We start from the raw sequence: 19,001 nt of genomic DNA on the forward strand, positions 1-19,001 counted from the left end.
GCTGACTTGAATTCAGAGTTGCGTTTATACAAGCACTGTGCCAGTAAGAAATTGGCAAATTGATTTTGCGTAGTAATTAATAATTGACACACTTTACAGAGTATACAAATCAGACAGCCATATGCTGGTGGTGAGAGCCCAAAACAAAGACGGAAAGGGAAATGGCTGAAGGACAGAGAAGGGAGTGTAACAATAGGGACCGGGCAGACGTAACCGAGTGTGAGTAGGTTACGGTTATGGTTATGGTTATGGTTATGTTACTTAGTAGACGCCTTTGTCCAAAGTGAACGTAGGGCAGAGGTTGTTCAATGGAGAGATGGAGAAGTGAGCGTTAGGAAACACAGAAACATGTGGAGGAAGGAAGAGACAGTGGTTTTACTTGAACTGAGATATTAAAGGACACGTAGCGTCGGGTTGGGCCAGAAGAGCAGAGCAGGGTTGGCCTCCCTCAGGCTGAGCATGTGGTGTACATAATCTCACTTGGACTCCTCATCTCTGTTACAAGAATGTCTAGCAGTTACGCAACAAGCTGGATCAACCCTCTCTTTCTCTTCCTTTCTCTTTCTCTGTCTCTATCTCTCACTCTCTTTTTTTTTCTTCTCTCTCTCTCTCTCTCCCCTCTTTTCCTCTTTGTGCATTCTCCGCCCACAGAATCTGACTTGATACAGTTCTAGACTAGACTCCTGTACACTGTGCTTCAGCTTTAAGCTTCCTTCCTGACATGGCCCTTGGGCATTCCCCAGAGTAGCACCAGACAGCCTGTGTGGCTCCTGAAAGCATTAGCTGCCACTAGCCTACTTCATTTTCTGACCCTGTCCTGCATACATTTCATGTTTTGACATTTAATTTACACAGTTCAGTTCCTTTACACATTATCCAACCGTGTTTTAATATATCTTCATTTTAATGCAGACATCTAATGTGGTTGAGGGAGGGATGTACTGCAACTTTATTACTTTATGACATACTGACTGTACAATGCCACCTTTTTGTCATGGGTCTTCAGACAAAAGCAGTGCAAAAAAAATGCGCAAGATAAATGGTCATGTCAGGGCCAACTGTTGCATACTTGTTAGTTCTGTTCTGACCTCACTAGATTGAAATGCCACTTAGTGTATTGTGTATGGGCTCTATGACCGCAATGAGTGCAGGACTGACAGAATCATAGGGGCTATTCTTTAGAGTCTATAGCTGGTTAAACTAACTTATGGGTACATTGTATACAGTATACTGTATATACTGTATAATGCAAAGCAAATAATCATTTCAATCATCTTGAAGGAGATTAACTCAAATGCCCCAATGCTCTGTGGACATGGTACATACTGTATAGGTTTTTCAGGACTGATCCTTCTGAGTTGTACCCACTTTATTATAGATGCTGGCCAGCCTGTACCACTGCGTTCCATATTACTTCATGCCACTTTTGATTGTATGTCTCTCTGGTGTCCCCTGCAGCCAACAGTGAGTATTACAAGCTGCTGATGAGCCACAGCCAGGAAGAGCGCTGTGACGCCACCGTGTGTTTGCTGGAGGAACTGGACAGCATTACCTCAGAGCACGCACTGAAGAACACGGTAGGCGTCAGCCACTCCAATGTGTATTGTTTTGCATCTGAAAATAATATCATTTCCAAAAATCACTCAACTCCAGTGCTACATAACGGCTGGATGTAGTTTGTGGTCACACCAGTTGAACTCTCTGTGTGTGTGTGTGTGTGTGTGTGTGTGTGTGTGTGTGTGTGTGTGTGTGTGTGTGTGTGTGTGTGTGTGTGTGTGTGTGTGTGTGTGTGTGTGTGTGTGTGTGTGTGTGTGTGTGTGTGTGTGTGTGTGTGTGTGTGTGTGTGTGTGCGTGTTTGAGCAGGATTCGTTTGTGGTGGTGTTCTCCCTGACCACTGGTCGGGTGGTGTACGCCTCGGAGCAGGCCTCCAGCATCCTCAACTGCAAGCGCCGCTTCCTGGAGTCGGCCAAATTCGTGGAGCTGCTCTACCACCAGGACGTCAACGTCTTCTACTCCCACACGGCTCAGCCTCATCTGCCCCCCTGGAACGTGGGCTCAGATAGCAGTAAGTCGGGGAGATGTACCCTCTTGTATACGTATATGATGTTTTGAAAACTGACGTTTTGAAAGATAAAGAGGGGCTGTGTAATCTGTTCTGCTGTAGTGCTGGAATACTGCCGTCTACACCGAATGGCTCTGAATTTTCTATACAAGGCTACTAGCCATGAATGGTAGTTGGGCTTTGTAAACATTTTGTTAAGTGACAAATGATCGTTAAATGCTTTTAGTACATGCCAATGATTAGGGGTGTAACGGTACACAAAAATCGCGGTTCGATGTGTACTTTGGTTTTGAGGTCAGTTAAGTTTCCGCAAAAAAAAAACTTACGGCCAATTACTGTTAAAGACATTTGGTACATTTAAAGGCATTTGGTACGTTCGGTACACCTCTGTATTGAACCTAACCTCCTGTAGCTAAACTGTTTGGAAGGAAACTTGTACCGTTACACCCCTATCAATGATTGAAGACAACACACACTGATATTTCTGCATTTGGTCAAAGATGCAATTTTGTTTTAACCTGACTCTCGCCAGATCCTTGTAGTTCGCTGAGCTTCACACAAGGATCTGGGACTTCTAGATAGGAGACGTATTTCTGAAGGCGGGGCCTTGTAAAACATCCTTGTATGTGATTTGATAAACCACTTGTCCGTTATCTTGAATGACGTGCTAGGCTACTTCAAGCTCTTGCCAAACCCGGTCGGAAGAAGAGTGAAAACATCCTTGCCACCAATAAATGTCTTCAAAACCAAAGAATATATACTCGATAGATTCGACAAAATGGTTGAAATAGCAGAATCAATGTCAGCACAAGACTCCTCGCTTCGTGCCGCCATTGTTGTTTGAATCAAACACTCGCTTCGGCGCTCCTGATTGGTTTTGCTCCCTGGAAGGAGTTTGGATTGCCCTCGAGCCCAGACCCTTGTGTGGAGCTCAGCGAAACACCTCTGGTGGAGCATGGCGGAACTACAAGGGTCTGGCGAGAGTCAGGCTAATTTTGTTTGACTGTGCCCCGTGGTTAAGCAACCAATGATCTTGTAAAAAAAAAGATTTTAGTGCATGATGATGATTTAGTAAAACACACACTGATATTTCTGCATTTGGTCGTAGATGCAATTTTGTTTGAGTATGCCCAGGTGAAGTCCTTCTTCTGCAGAATCAGGTAAGACTTATGAAATGGCTGCATTATCTCATACCAGCCCAGGTTCTAATAAACATGTCTCTGTTATATTAGCTAATGTACTTAATTGCTTTGTAAGCAATAGTTTATACAAAAATGTATAGCATGTATATCTGAACCGTCTTCTGGTTCTAAATGAGACTTAGTTATAACGAGGCATGCTAGATTTTTAATACAGTTTTGCTGTTGTGTGAATCCATTCATTAACCCTGTTGCGTTTGTACGTGTTTCTGCAGAGGGGGTAAAGATCGGGACGGGGAGATGCGTTACAACCCGTTCCGCATCACTCCGTACCTGTTGAAGGTGCAGGGCGTGGACGAGACGGAGCAACAGCCCTGTTGCCTAGCGCTCGCGGAACGCATCATCTCAGGATACGAGGGTATGGTCCGCCTGCTACGTCCTTAGTCATGGGATTGATTATTCATTTTTGGCTTGCACCAGCAGCTTTACTTTTGTGTGTGTGTGTGTGTGTGTGTGTTTTCCAACTAGCTCCTCGAATCCCCATGGACAAGCGTATCTTTACCACCACACATTCCCCAGGCTGTGTTTTCTTGGAGGTGGATGACCGGTCAGTGGCCAACAGAGGCACTTTTGAAATCTTTCTTTCTTTCTTTCTTTCTTTCTTTCTTTCTTTCTTTCTTTCTTTCTTTCTTTCTTTCTTTCTTTCTTTCTTTCTTTCTCTGTCTCTTGTCTTTTTGTCACTCTCTGTATGTAGAGGTGTTAAAGTCTCATACAGACAGATATGATTTGTCTTCAGAGTGTTAAACCCAGACATTAGCATTTGACGGACTTTACATTTCAACCTTATTTCTTTTATGTTTCATTGTTAATCAGCAATGAAACTAGACTACAGCTTTGTCGTGTCATAATTGTGATCTTTGTATCTTTCCGTGTGTGTGTGTGTGTGTGTGTGTGTGTGTGTGTGTGTGTGTGTGTGTGTGTGTGTGTGTGTGTGTGTGTGTGTGTGTGTGTGTGTGTGTGTGTGTGTGTGTGTGTGTGTGTGTGTGTGTGTGTGTGTGTGTGTGTGTGTGTGTGTGTGTGTGTGTGTGTGTTCTGCAGTGCTGTGCCTTTGCTAGGCTACCTCCCCCAGGACCTGATTGGCACGTCCATGTTGTCATGTCTGCACCCTGAAGACCGAGCACTGATGCCAGCCCTGCACCGCAAGAGTATGTCTGACCTACATGACTTCACAGATTACTGCTCCTCTTCATGTCGCAGATCACAGGCTCTGGCAGTGACCTCGCTGTCAGTGCGCAGCGCTCGTCACGGCCCCATCTCAAATAGCATCTAACACACAATCGCACTGCCCAATCAGATTAATGCCCACTGGCTCGCTCACAGATCACAGTCACAGTCGCAGGTGGTTGTTGCTATGGCTCCGACACCTATTCTATTTTCCTCACTGCAAGCCATCAGATTTGTCTGCCACCCATGGGACTGTGTCTTTTTACGGCTCACGCCCTTTTGTCTTGAAGATTCTCTTCCCATGTTGTTGTGCGTCCTCACGGGTTGCGGGCGAGTATTCGGTTGATAGAAACTCCGCTGATGGCCTTTTGTGGATGAGTCACAGAGTGGACAGCTACTGTAACGTCCTTTTGACGTATTCAGCTGCATCCTCTGTCTCGAAAATGGATCACAACAATATCGTCATTCATGAGTTCACTGCCTACTTTTATGAGGTCATTCCAATCCATTAAATCCATTTCATTCCATTATCCTAATTTCTCTCTTCTTCTCCCCCTCCTCTCTCCCTCTTTCTCTCTCTCTCTATCTCTCTTTCTTTCTTTTGCTTTCTTTCTTTCTCTCTCTCTCTCTATCCCTTCCTTTCTCTCAGTTCTCAAGTACGCTGGTCAGTCCCCCTTTGAGCACTCCCCTCTCCGCTTTCGCTGTCAGAACGGGGACTATGTGACGCTGGACACCAGCTGGTCCAGCTTCATTAATCCCTGGAGCCGCAAGGTGGCTTTCATCATCGGGAGGCACAAAGTGCGCACGTAAGTGTTTACACATCCACTTTAGTTCTTTATTTAGACCCACAAGTAGGGTAAGTATCGTGACCAGAGCTAAATTTAGCTGAAACAGAGTGTCCAACAGGCGCTTGCACGGAGTCAGTCACACACACACACACACACACACACACATACACATACATATACACACACACACATACACACACACACATATACACACACATACACACACACACACACACACACACACACACACACACACACGTCTGTCTTACTGACAACACACTTATTCATCTATTCACGCTTTTAGACAGCTCACACACTTAGTGGAATGGATCATCTAATGCATATATGCCCACTTCAGACAATATCCTCTAATTCAGACAGCACATTTTCACACCTGCAGTGTCATTAGAGCATTAGAAGACACTGAGAGAGAGAGAGAGAGAGAGAGAGAGGCAGTGTGCACACGTCCTCCACAATGTCATCTATTAGTCATGTACAATAAACTAGCACTGGCTGAGTCATTGGGGCTTCAGACACTAATAGACCCCTTTCACATCACTTAGATCTGTTTACTCTCATAGAGTTGCAGGCTGCTGTTACCTTGCAATTTCGCTCGTTGTTGCACTTACTCTCACAGATCTCACAGATTTGTTGTCAGAAATGGAATGCTAGTTTTTAACCTTGTCTGCAGGTGCTAGTAGCTTTTTAGGGAACCTAAACTACACACCAGTGCAGTTTGGGAATGAAATGAATGTTTCATATTCAGTTTTCATAGTTTCCACTTTTTCACACCCTTTGTTCACACTTCAGTAACTCCCAGCGCCTCAGAGATGTACCCGATATTATCAGAGCCACCAGACCTTACATTTTCCATTTCCTCCAGGTTGTGGTTGGCTGGGTTTCATGTCAGTCATCAGGACCTTCAGTTCAAAATGACCATTTAGTTTGGTCAGTAATAAGTCAGAGTTGGGTGGACCTTATTTGGAAGGTCAGAACAGAAGCTGAAAAGTCAGCCTAGGTTACTATCACTGTGAATATTTCATTCATGCATTATTGCTCGCATTAACCCACAGAAATAGTTTTTATCCACCCACACACACCCACACACACCCACCCCCCCCCACACACACACACACACACACACACACACACACACACACACAGACACAGACACAGACATACCCTTTCTAATGTTACTTGTTTTTCCCCCCACAGTAGTCCACTGAATGAGGACGTGTTTGCTGAGCGCAGTAGATCAGAGATGCCAGGTATCTGTGAGGACATCAAAGTGCTTCAGGCGGTCATATACAAGCTGTTCTTACAGGTGATTCACAAGCACACACACACACACACACACACACACACACACACACACAAACGCATACATCAAATGCTGCCCCTTACCAGCATCTTATTAAGCCATATACATACAACACCCTGCCCACCACCCTCTGAATCATCAGTATGCCACTGCCCCACACACACAGCACACTGAAGAAGGAACTGAGAATTTCACTGCAGTCTTTACTTTAGTTATCATATGCATGTGACAAATAAACATCCTTGTAATCCTTGTAAGCATCCTTGTATCCTTGTATACAGTTACCCCATGTATAGACATTATTACTAATGCATACAGGTGCACACAGACTTGCTGCTAAGATACACACAGGTGCACACACCTGTTGATATACACACTCAAGTACACACACACACACACGCAGGCTTGCACCAGCACACCCACAAATGTGCACACACACACACACACCAGCACACCCACAGCCCTCTGATGTTCCCCATCTTTTCTGCTGTCGCCCCACAGCCCGTGCACAACAACGGCTCCAGTGGCTACGGCAGCCTGGGCAGCAACGGCTCCCACGAGCATTACAAGAGCGTGGGGTCGTCCAGCGACAGCAATGGCAACCTGTGGGAGGACTCCCACCGCGAACCGGTAGGCGCCGCATCGAACCGCCGGCAGGCCGCTCTCTCTCTCTCTCTCTCTCATGCGCTCTCGGTCTTTCTCACTCTTTCTCTGTCTCTTGTCTTTTTGTCATATCTCTCTCGTGCACTCTTGGTCTCTCTCTTGTGTGTGCTCTCTCTCTCTATCTTTCTCTTTCTCTCTCTTTTCTGAACCTCTCAAAGTAATCTTTCCAAGCCTATTTTTTGTTTTCATGATCTCAAGTAACTGACATATCTGTGTGTGTGTGTGTGTGTGTGTAGATGACACTCCAGCAGATTTGTTCCGACGTCAACAAGGTGAAGAACTGGGGCCGGCAGGCTTACCTGGACTCCCGCAGTAAACTGATCCCCCTGGGGAAACGGGCCACAGGTGAGTTACCGGAGGGCAGCCCTATGCAGCTGATGGTCTCCTCAGCATCACCTGCACGTGACCTCTCAAAGGCACGAGTGGTGAGGGACTCAGACCTAGAAAACAAGACCATTGGGGCTGTGACAAACCTGTGTAAGTTAACTCGGAGTAAATGGTAAACCTCATACAACAAGGGCTCTTTGACATTGTTTTGTTAGGCAGATGAAGCAATAGGGCTCTTCTATTAGGAAGGTTTACCACTTACTCTGAGTTAACTTACACAGATTTGTCACACCCTCAATGGCCCAAAAGATAGATAGGTCTTGTCAGCCTAAAGATTCCACGTGGTTGAAAGTAGCCAATCAACCCGGGTCACCTCATCTTTGTTGTCCTGTCTAACTCTGCCGGTTTCCTGTCATTGTCATTCTCCCAGAACCACGGGTGGCCCACGCTCCTGCGGCCCAGAACACCGGGGTCAGGGGTCACGTGCAGCAGTCCCTGGAAGAATCCAGGAAGCAGCCACACATTCCGTCCTACCAGCAAATAAACTGTGTGGACAGCATTATTAGGTGTGTGTACTCTCCCAGTCTCTCCAGTTAGTCAGTACACCCCTCCGCTCTTATGAATATCATCATATCCTGTGATGTTCATGTGTGAAATGATGTGCCCCTCAGGTACTTGGAGAGCTGTACGACGCCGGGGCTGAAGAGGAAGAGTGAGTCCCACTCTATGGCGACCTCCTCCTCTTCCTCCTCCTCGTCATCTGAGGAAGACAAAGCTCTCACTGCTCCGTCAGAGGATGTGACCAACCCCAATGGTGAGTGCAAGCCAAGGCCTCTGTTCACCACAACAACAACAACAACTAAAAGCCCACAGAGAGTGCAAACCTCCGCCAAGCGAAAAACGTAACTCCCAAAATGTATTTGTTTCTTCCTTGGGTCATTTCAGACCCTCCCTCAAAATTGATCATCGAAATCCGTCCATAGCTTTTTGAGTTCTCTTGTGAACAAACAGACAAACAAACAAACCCCGATGAGAACATAACCTCCTTGGTGGAGGCAACAGCAGCAGCAGCCAGCAACAGCCAGCAGCCCCCCCGGGGGGTAACGGTATGTGTAGTAATTGTGTCTTTTCCTTTCATAGCGGGGACCCTCGACAGCCAGGTGTCGGCAGGCTCGGCGGTGACTGTGGCCCACACCACGGCGGCAGTGGTTGGCGCCCCGCTGACGGACATCGACCTGTCCACCAAAGCCATGAGCGTGGTGTCCGTCACCAGCCAGTGCAGCTACAGCAGCACCATCGTGCACGTGCCCCAGCCCGAGTCAGGTGAGCCCTCACGCCAACACCTTAAAGGGATAGTTCGGATTTTAAGACACGAAGTTGTATGGGTTCCCTGTCAGCAACGTAGTGCATCAGCACTGACTTACCCCCGACAGCGTCCTGTGAGCCGAGATCCAGCCGGTTTTAGATCGTTTTTGATGCTGAAGAAAGTAGTCCGGCAAGTTTCTGGGGTCACGAAAGTAAAGTGTTTTTCTTCTCAAAACCATATGCGTTCAACAGAGTGATATATTTGCACCACAAAAACGTTGTCCAGGAAAAATTCAAACCTCGTTATCACTTACTTATTTTTCGCGATTCCTATCACTGCGCGCTACTGACAGCTGGACAACGTTTTTGTGGTGCAAATATATCACTCTGTTGAACGCATATGGTTTTGAGAAGAAAAACACTTTACTTTCGTGACCCCAGAAACTTGCTGAAGAAAATAGTCCGGCATCAAAAACGATCAAAAACCGGCTGGATCTCGGCTCACAGGACGCTGTCGGGGGTAAGTCAGTGCTGATGCACTACGTTGCTGACAGGGAACCCATACAACTTCGTGTCTTAAAATCCGAACTATCCCTTTAACTCTGCTCCTCACAAATAATTCAAATGCCTTAGATCATCTCAAAACGTTGAATTCAGGAGCAATTCAGTTTACTGGCTAATTGTAAGTGAGTTTTATGTAATGTCTGACTTGCTGTAATAAGGTCAATTTTAGGGTCTTAAAATGCTTACTAGCCTTTTCATAGTGGCCACAAATGTTCCACTATTTTTTTTTAATGTGAGGGTGATTTACTGCAACCCCCACTTTAGTGTCTAAATCATCACAGGTTTTATCGTTTCAGCTAAACTACCGAAATGTTGGTCCCTGTAGTCTCGTAGCCTGTTGCAGACCAAACTGTATTAAAACTCGACCCGAGTATTGAGACTGCTGTCCGACTCTGCTGTTCCTCAGAGGTGACCGCCCTGGAGGACGCCCCGATGGGCAGCGAGCCCGCGGACCCGACCCCGACGCCGGCACGGGCCGCGGCCCCGAGCTCGGCGGCGGCGGCCGAGGAGTTCCGCATGGTCGGCCTGACCAAGGAGGTGCTGTCGGCCCACACGCAGAAGGAGGAGCAGGAGTACGTGGACCGCTTCCGCCACCGCATCCTGCAGAGCCCCTACAGCTCCTACCTGCAGCAGGACACCGGCAGCCTGGCGCACTCCCACCACAGAGGTACGTACGGCCGCACCGGGAAACGCTGGCCGAGGCCTCGCCACACCGCGGATATACTTGCTTTTTAAAGGGGAACTATTTACACTTAATAAACCTGTTCAGAAATCATTTGGATGATTTTAAATGATCTGTTCCGGTGAAAATTTTCACTTTCCCCGCTCCCCCTAGCCTCCCCAGGTGGAAAACCAACCTTGCAACATTGATAGATAGAAGCGCTGGATATACTTGTTTTTTAAGAACAGGGAGGGGGGGCACACACACACACACACACACATTGTGAATGCCACATGTATCCTGCACACAGTGTTTGATGGCTGTTGGTCGGGCACACGCTGAAAGCACGGCACAGCACGCCTGTGAGATGCGAGCAACCACAGAGGTAGATAGATAGATCGATAGATTGCACTTTATTAAATCCCGAGGGGGGCATTCTGTTGCTACCTGGCAACCACACACAACAACAACATACATCGTTAGGACGGTTGACACTTAAGACAGGCACAGTACAACACACTACGAAATTACTAATGGATTACTAATGGACTGTTTATTCCCTATACTGGACTGTTTGAACCTTCTGATACTACAAATGACTATACTCTACTGTACCTGACCCTAGGCAGATGGGTTGGGCCCTTGAGTCGTGGATCTGTCTGAGGTTTCTTCCTATATGTATCTCCAATTATCCCCTGTTACTCATGGGCTCTCTTTGAATGTTTAACACTCTGTAAAGCGCCATGAGACATGTGTAATGTTTTGGCGCTCTATAAGTAAAATTGAATTGAATTGAAATGCAACAACACATACATAGTGTGCACATACACTAGGCACTGAAAGGACACAATAATCACAGCAATCTCTATTATGTCACACAACAGCAATGTTACGGCCGTCCCACTGGCCGAGGCCACACCGCGCCTGCGGACACACCGTGAATGTGTATCCTACGCACAGCGCACATTTATAATGGTACATGGTATGAAAGGTGGTTTGATTTGTGTCAAATATTGCAATGTCCACATACTTCATTCGGTTATTTAGTGAAAGTCAGTCGGTCACTTGGTTATTTAAACTGGCACAAACACTTGTGTGTTGTGTAGAGTGATGAAATGAATCAACAAAGGCCTTGTTTACAACTTCATACTGGTTCAGTAAGGTCAGAGCCCAGGGATTAGGTGTTGCATTGGGCCCTTTGACGGAGTCATTGAATGCCAAATTTGCACTAGCAAGCTAAGCTAGTGTACACTTTGGTTTGATCCTCCTACAATTAAGGAGCCTTCTGCATTACCCTAGAAATAGACGGCGTGGAGAATAGCTGGTCTCTGACGTCTCCTCTCTCTCTCTCTCCCTCTCTCTCTCCCTCTCCCTCTCCCTCTCCCTCTCCCTCTCCCTCTCCCTCTCTCTCCCTCTCTCTCTCTCTCCGTCCTCCCTACAGGTGATTATGTCATGCAGGCGGTGAGCGCGGGCGGCTTTAAGTCCAAGTCGGGGAAGCCCAAACACAAGCGGCCCAAGCCGCAGGACTCGTCCGACAGCCACGGATCCACGCCGCGGCCGACGCGACGGCCCCCCATCCCGCCGCACTCCTCCTGGCCCTCGTCCGAGTCGTCCCAGCCCCAGCCCGCCGTCGCCGCCGCCGCCGTCGTCGGGGGCTACCCCATGCCCCCTCCTCTGGTGATGCCCCTCCAGCCGTCGGGGCCTTACTACGGCATGGACGGCGATCAGCTGGGGGGGCCAAAGCCGGGCGGCATGGCGGAGATGCCGGTGGGCGCCCTACCCATGATGCCGCAGCCCGACCCGGCCTTCCAGCAGATGCAGCAGATGCAGCAGCTGCAGCAGCAGACGGCGCAGGGCCTGAACCCGTACATGGCCCCCGTCATGGCCGTCATCCTGCCCAACTTCCCCACCTACCCGCCGGGCTACCCCGTGTTCCAGCAGGCCCCGCCCCTGGCTCCCTTCAACATGGCCGCCTACGCCCCCATGGCCCCCGCGCTCTTCTCCCCCGGCAGCCTGCTCAACAACCAGCAGCAGCAGCCTCAGCCGCCGCTGCAGCCTCCACTGCTGCTGGGCACCTCCGTGCTCCCCGTGCCCTGCTCGCCACCGCAGCAGCAGCAGCAGCAGCCCTGGCAGGGGGAGGGGGAGGAGGACCTGGACGAGGCGCAGCCGCCGGCGCTGTTCTCCAGCTCGCGCTCCAGCTCGCCGCTGCAGCTCAACCTGCTGCAGGAGGAGCTGCCCAAGCCCCCCGAGCCCCAGAGCAGCACGGGCCGCCCCGAGAGCCTCCACCAACCGCACAACAAAGGGGTACGCACGCACGCACGCACACACGCACACACGCACGCACGCACGCACACCAACCGTCTTCACCTCTTTCATCTCTGCTCTCAGGATGCATTACCCCTCCCCACACACACACACACTCCACACACCAGTGGAACATGCATTATACATTCCAGTCTATCTAGGAGTTTGTAGTAATCACAGCTAACAATCACTGCAAGTGTTGTGTTTTTCCCCCCCTTTTTCATGTGTACCAGTGAACGGGGAGAAGAGTGCATGAATAATTTGTGAGGTGCTTGAGAAAGCCTGCCTTGCATATTAATGCAGGCTCTTGCCTTAGCATTGGTGTGGAGTGACAAACAGCTCTTTCACAGCGGCTTCCTTCCTGTGATCTTATATGTTAACCAGCCCTGTACACAATGCAGGGCTTCTCAGTGGTGCTTCTTCGGGAATTGCATTTATTTGATAGAACTCCGTAGTAAAATAATACATTTACCCACAAATGGAAGACGCCATCAGGTGGGATGTCCATTCCCACTGACCAGGCCCCACTGAGCACTGTCCTGTTTCCCAGTATTACGTGATATGTGTTCTCTTTATCACTGTGTCTTTTATTGCAAATGTGAGCTGCAGTATTATTTATCAGGGATGTTGTTGAACAATAGAATTCCTCAACCCTGTAAAAGTAGTTTATTAGCAACACAGTCCTTGTTCCCTTCCAGTCCAGTGCACCTTTAGGGTAGCTAGTCCAAGAGTGCTGGTCTAGGACGCCACGGTGTGGCTGAAGGGAAAAATGGTCGGAATAGATTTTTCAACATTTTTTCAAGCTATGTAAGGATGGCAATTGGAACTGTAGTGCCCTGAAGACAATTTGTGTGTTGTTTTTTTTTTACTGCTAGTTCTCACTTAAGTGTTGGAGTGTATAGCATTTAACGTTTGAAGAAATAATCCAAGGCTTTAATTGCCTCAAAAACTAACTTTGGCCTGAATTCCAGTGGCAATGATGTAAGTGTTAAGAAGGCTTCGGGAAACCAGCCGTCCTGATGATTTGTAGAATCAGAGAATATCGAATACTGTAGTAGACATTTTCAGAAAGACCTTACTTCACTTTAACGACTTTAACTCTGTGCGTCCACAGGAGGATGCCCCCAGCGATTCAGTGAATCAGGACGCTCTGTCCACCTCCAGCGAGCTGCTGGACCTGCTGTTGCACGAGGACGCTCGCTCAGGAACCGGCTCCAACGCGTCCGGCAGCGGCTCCGGGGAGTCGGGCGGCTCGCTCGGCTCCGGCTCGGGTTCCGGATCCAACGGAACCACCACCAGCCACACAGGTACCGCAGCGACGCCCAGTCGGGCCTCAGACACAGCTGCAGCACCATCATCAGCTTTTTTAGACCGTGGGCCAAATCTGTAATTGCATTGGCTGTCTGTGTATACTCACACGCTCACAAATGGCCCAAACGGCGGAGTGTTCTAGATGTCCTAGCTTCTCAAGAGAAAAGGTGGGGGGAAATACACCTGTTCCATGTTTTAGGTCACTGGAGAGCCTCATTATGATTTGTGAGCCGTAGCGTTGTTCTGCCCGAGGGGGTCCTGCTTCAGAAACTCATCAGCTGCGCCAGAGAAAAACCCTTGAAACATAAATAGCCTTTAGATAATTAAAAAAAAGAAGAAAAAAAAAACTTCACTGGTGTCTCATAACCCAAATGTCTTGAAACAATAATAGCCCGTGGGTAATATTTTTTAAGAACTAAACTATGTCAGTGGGGGGGTTCTTTTTTTCTTATTATTATTATCTGTGTGGAGGGCAGACTGGGGGGGATGTTAGTAGAGCTGTGTCTATGTAATTAGCTGTCTTGCTTTATCAGAGAGGCTGGCGTTTGTGCGGGGTGATAACGTGTCGTTTGCCTCCGGCCCGGTCCGGTCCCTTCCCATTTGAACAGGCAGCAGCAACAGCAGCAAGTACTTTGCCAGCAACGACTCGTCGGACACGTCCCGCAAGGCCCGCAAGAGCCAGGAGGCCCAGGAGCGGCAGGAGCGCCAGGAACGTCAGGAACGCCAGGATCGCGTCCACTTTGAGCATGCCGGCGTGGAGGACTCACTCTGGACCATGATCCAGCGCACGCCCAACACGGTCATGATGAACTACCAGATGCTCCCAAGGTACCGCTCCCCAAACAGCAGAACCCCCACACATACCCCCCCCCCCCCCGCCTCCCTTACACCACACCTGAACACCCCCCGCCCCTCCACACACACACACACACAAACACACACACACACACACACTCGCACATACACACACACTCACAAACGCGCACACAGACACACACACACACATGCAGGTCCTCAGGCATTCAGAGCTAGCAGGCCTTCTGAGAAGAGGGGCCTCCCTGGGGGCCAGCGAGGAGGAGAGGAGCGTCAGCCACTGGTTCAGGCCGCCTCTCCGTTCACTGGCTCTGGCTGCAGGTGGCGCTCAGCAAGGTCTCTGTGCTCTGAGGTAGGTGGTTTCAGTTCAGGCTCCCAACCCAGGTCCTACCTACAGTACGTACTAGTCGGCACCCACCAGGTAAACTGATACAAACTGATCATATAAAGTCCGAATCCTTATTGTGTCACCTCCTCTGATAGCTGCATTTGTGCATGTGTAGTAGTGGGGGCGGGGGTCAGCAAGACTGTCCAAGTTTGTTGTGTGCATGTCCAGTAGTGTGCAGGTTATCTCTGGGGCAACACACCCACTAATTCAACCAGAATACGACTTAAACCACAAATATTATCAAAGAGAAAATTATGGCCGCTTTCTTTTCCCCCTTTCTCTTTTAAAAAGTGCATTCCTGGTGCCTATTCATCTGTGCCTCCTTTGAGCTAACATTCATATTGTGGCTTACACATTAAACGAGCATACAATGGCCCTTTCTGCTTTGTATACTGCATATAGTCTACTAGGGCTGCACGATACATCTAAAATATATCGTTATCGCGATATCAACGCTTGCGATAGACATACCGCAAAGATTACTTAATTTTCGATAAATGCGGCCCGCAACCTCATTTCATATGGGCCGCGAGAGCTTAAAATGTCTGATACGGTTTTTGCATATAGGCAATAATACACTGCAATACAATGCACGCGTGTGAGACTGACAGGGAGGCCACATCAACCACCTTCCATGATCAGTGCAACTGGCTGAAAGTGTGAAAACAAAATAGAATAGTCTATTCTAAACTAGTTTAGCAAACGGAGCGCGCTCGGTTTATCCTGCCTGTGAAACGCATAATAGTTTGAAGTGCGTGTGCTTCTTTGAGAGGGGAATCGATGTAAGTTACTTTGATTTCAATTGGTAGTTGTAAACTACGTGATACGTTTACGTCTACGTTTAAAAAGCATGTTTAGCCTAATTGTCTATTATCCAAAAAATCCAACTTCAAGTCCTTGCGAATCGAGCGAGTGATTGTTTGGCCAAAAGCGAAAGTAAGCCTATCTTCCGACCGAGAAGAGGTGCATTCAGATCAGGCAAGCAGAGGTAGGCTTAAAGTTTGTGGTAATCGCTGTTGCTTTGCATTATCATTTCAGTTAAAAATCAACAACGCAGAATCCACACAACACCTTTCAACTTTAAAACTTCAAAGAAAAAGTCCACCGGGACCGTTCGCTTCTAAGTGTATGGGACGTTGTAGTGACGCATTTCACATGGATGGACTTTTTGACATGTCAGTTAGCCTACTCGTTTGCATCACTGGCTAGATGTCAAACCGAATTTCGTTACTGGTATTTCACTTGTGCAATGACAGTAAAGTTGAATATACTCTAATCTAAAAACTCAGATATATTAAAAAAAAAAATGGCATGACCTCTTCCTGACTGACCAGTGACCCTCATTGAAAGTCAAACTGAACTGACAGTGGTTTTTGTTTTGTTTTTACAAAACACAACAACCAAAAAAACAACATGTTGGAATGGAATCAATGCATTTCTTTTTTAATAGTCTGCATCAGTCTATGCTAGAAGCAAGTAGAATGGAGAAAAACATGAACTATTGAAATATCGCAAGTTATATCGTTATCGCAGTACTCAATGATGTTATCGCATATCGCATGTTTTCCTAATATCGTGCAGCTCTATAGTCTACCTGAAGCTCTTACACATACTTCACTTAAATAGAAGTGGGTATTTACGAAATACGTCAGGAAAAAAAACACTAGAATCCACTGAAATGTTCTCATTCTCATTCTCAAATAGTGGGCCTTGAAAACACGCTAAACTAGTATCTCTGAATAGTAGGCCATACATACCTTTAAATTCGGTGTGTGTGTGTGCACTTATGTGTGGGTGTGTGTGGTATTGCTCTCTGTCTCTGAAGCCTGTTTGGTGTGTGTGCGGTCGTGCTCCTGACTGTTTCTCGCTGGCTGTACACGCAGGGACCAGACGCAGGTGCTGAAGGAGGACCAGGAGAAGCTGCTGCTGATGCAGCCCCTGCAGCCCTGGTTCACGCGGGAGCAGCACGAGGAGCTGGCCGAGGTCCACCCCTGGATCCAGCAGCGCGGCATCCCGCAGGAGATCGACACGCAGGTCCGCACCGCACCTCCGACAGAGCCCGCCAGCCACACAAACTAGCCCGCTAGTATAGCGGTGGGATTTTTGCCTTTTATTCAGATAGTGCAAAGAATACAGTAGTGACAAGAAGCGAGAGGGAGAGGGAGAGATGGGGTGGGATCAGAGAATGACGTTGGGTCAGATTCACTCGGGGGGCACCTGGACTGTACTGTGGTACGGACACTGCAGCCAGTTGCAGCACAGCTCTCCACACAGTCCTGTGTCTTGTCTAGCCTTGCTGTTTCCTCATTCACACTCTCACCTGAGGTGCGTTCAAATTCGCAATTTAACATAGGCAAATGCTTTCGTACGTTTGCAAACAGTTTTCCGTTAGCCTTAAGTTTTCATGTACAGCGCAAGTCCATTTTCATTGTTGGTGAGAACGTCAGACTAGGCAGAGGGTTACTTAAACTTCCATGCAACTTTGACTCCCCTATAAATAAACTAGAGTGGAAAGAACTGGAAGTGGGATTCTCCTAAAAGACACCACTCCACCAAACAGCTGTCTAAACCGCCAAACATTTGTCAGGCTTTTGGCAGTTTTATGTCACGCCATTTTCCACTGAGGTTCAGTGCAAGGCAAGCACACGGCAGACCAACGAAGCAGCAACGAAAGCAAACACTAAAAAGTGTCAGAATGGCTTTGTCTCAGCTCTCGGCCACTGAAATGGAGCACTATTTTATTTGGACAGCTTGGACAGTTGATGCTACATTAAACACTAATAGCCCTCTCCTTTACTCCTCTCTCTCTCTCTCTCTCTCTCTCTCCCTCTCTCTCTCCCTCTCCCTCTCCCTCTCTCTCTCTCTCTCCCTTTGTTTTCTCTCTCTCTGTGTCTCCGTTTAGGGTTGTGTGATCTGCAGCACCATGGAGGCAGAACCAGGCTCTCCGCAGTCCCCCAGCCCTCCCACCCCGGACAGCTCCATGCCCCAGAAGGAGGAGGACCCCAAGGAGCCCAGCTTGGCCCTCAACACCTGACCTGGCCCCCCACCCCCGGGGCCCCATCCCAATAACCACCACCTCATAAAGCCAACTGATTTTGTCCAACTTCTTCTTCTCTGGGGAGCCGTCAAAACGAAGCACAGAACACGAGGAACCCAAACGGATTCTGTAACTCCTCTGTTCCAACTCTGGTGCTGCTGGCATCACTCAGACAAACCTCTGCTCTTTTGAACGCTAAAAACCTGACATCCGGGTCATGAATATATGTAAACAGTACACATACATATTTATATTTGTATGCCTGTAGTCGTGGCAGTTTTTATTTTTGTAGGTTGTCCAACGGTCAGATGTTTTTTTCCTTGCCGGCCTCAGTAGCCCACTGGGCTCGGACTTTTGTGGGCCCGTAGTCTGACCGTGTCTCTGCTCGACCCCTGTTTTGAACTGATGAAGCCGAACCGGCGGCCCTGAATGTCAGGAAATGTGCGTGGACACCGGCAGCTCAGCTAGCCACAGGGGGAGGGGGGGTGGGAGTGGGTTGGGAGGGGGGGGGGAGTTGAAAAGCCCTCCGCAGTGCTTGACCTGGAGAATGAGCATATGATGCGTGGGAGTGGGAGACCGGAGCGCGTCTGCTCTCGTTTTAAGCGCAGTGCTGGACGGGGCCACGGTTCAAGCCTGCAGGTCTCCTCGCTCAAAGTGCACCAATCGGTCACCACTGGTCTCCCGTCTGTGATGCTCAATTGTGCTCAACAACTTGCTTAAAATGTCAAAACAAAAAAAACGATTGTTTTCTGCTGCTTACTCTCTAAATGCATATTGTTTTCTCCCATACAGTTATTTTTTATTCACAGTCCCCAAATCAGAAATGCGTTGTTTTCGTGTCCATGATTACCATGCATTGATTGACATACAGAAGGACCTCTGAAGTAGAGAAATGGGCTTGAATCAGCCTTTAGCTCCCAGCAGTGGGATAGGTCTGTGTACAGATCGTGCGGCAGGCCAAAGAGTCTCCTACTCGTCTACTGCACAATCGGCTGCACAATTAACTGTAACTGTGTTCTCAGATCGTTAAGATCGTTAAGTTGTGCGTCTCTCTGTTTTCGTTTGTGAGAGAGAGAAGAAGAAAAAAGAAAGAA

At 48.2% G+C, this 19,001-nt stretch overlaps 1 protein-coding gene across 1 annotated transcript in view; it reads left to right on the forward strand.

The window, feature by feature from the left end:
• The window catches only part of per3 (period circadian clock 3), a 28,302-nt gene extending 9,922 nt beyond the window's left edge, over positions 1–18,380 (forward strand). The window contains exons 5-23 of the mRNA XM_062546369.1: positions 1,459–1,577; positions 1,864–2,065; positions 3,171–3,222; positions 3,477–3,619; positions 3,730–3,808; positions 4,300–4,406; positions 5,075–5,231; positions 6,429–6,537; positions 7,036–7,164; positions 7,434–7,542; positions 7,955–8,090; positions 8,196–8,338; positions 8,665–8,847; positions 9,800–10,060; positions 11,496–12,358; positions 13,473–13,665; positions 14,278–14,497; positions 16,754–16,904; positions 17,773–18,380. Coding sequence (XP_062402353.1) covers positions 1,459–1,577; positions 1,864–2,065; positions 3,171–3,222; positions 3,477–3,619; positions 3,730–3,808; positions 4,300–4,406; positions 5,075–5,231; positions 6,429–6,537; positions 7,036–7,164; positions 7,434–7,542; positions 7,955–8,090; positions 8,196–8,338; positions 8,665–8,847; positions 9,800–10,060; positions 11,496–12,358; positions 13,473–13,665; positions 14,278–14,497; positions 16,754–16,904; positions 17,773–17,904 — 3,488 coding nt within the window. The 3' untranslated portion in view covers positions 17,905–18,380. The remainder of the gene's footprint in view (positions 1–1,458; positions 1,578–1,863; positions 2,066–3,170; positions 3,223–3,476; positions 3,620–3,729; positions 3,809–4,299; positions 4,407–5,074; positions 5,232–6,428; positions 6,538–7,035; positions 7,165–7,433; positions 7,543–7,954; positions 8,091–8,195; positions 8,339–8,664; positions 8,848–9,799; positions 10,061–11,495; positions 12,359–13,472; positions 13,666–14,277; positions 14,498–16,753; positions 16,905–17,772) is intronic.
• Positions 18,381–19,001: the final 621 nt, after the last annotated feature.

This window comes from Sardina pilchardus, chromosome 9 (assembly GCF_963854185.1).
Source record: "Sardina pilchardus chromosome 9, fSarPil1.1, whole genome shotgun sequence".
Lineage (NCBI taxonomy): Eukaryota > Metazoa > Chordata > Actinopteri > Clupeiformes > Clupeidae > Sardina > Sardina pilchardus.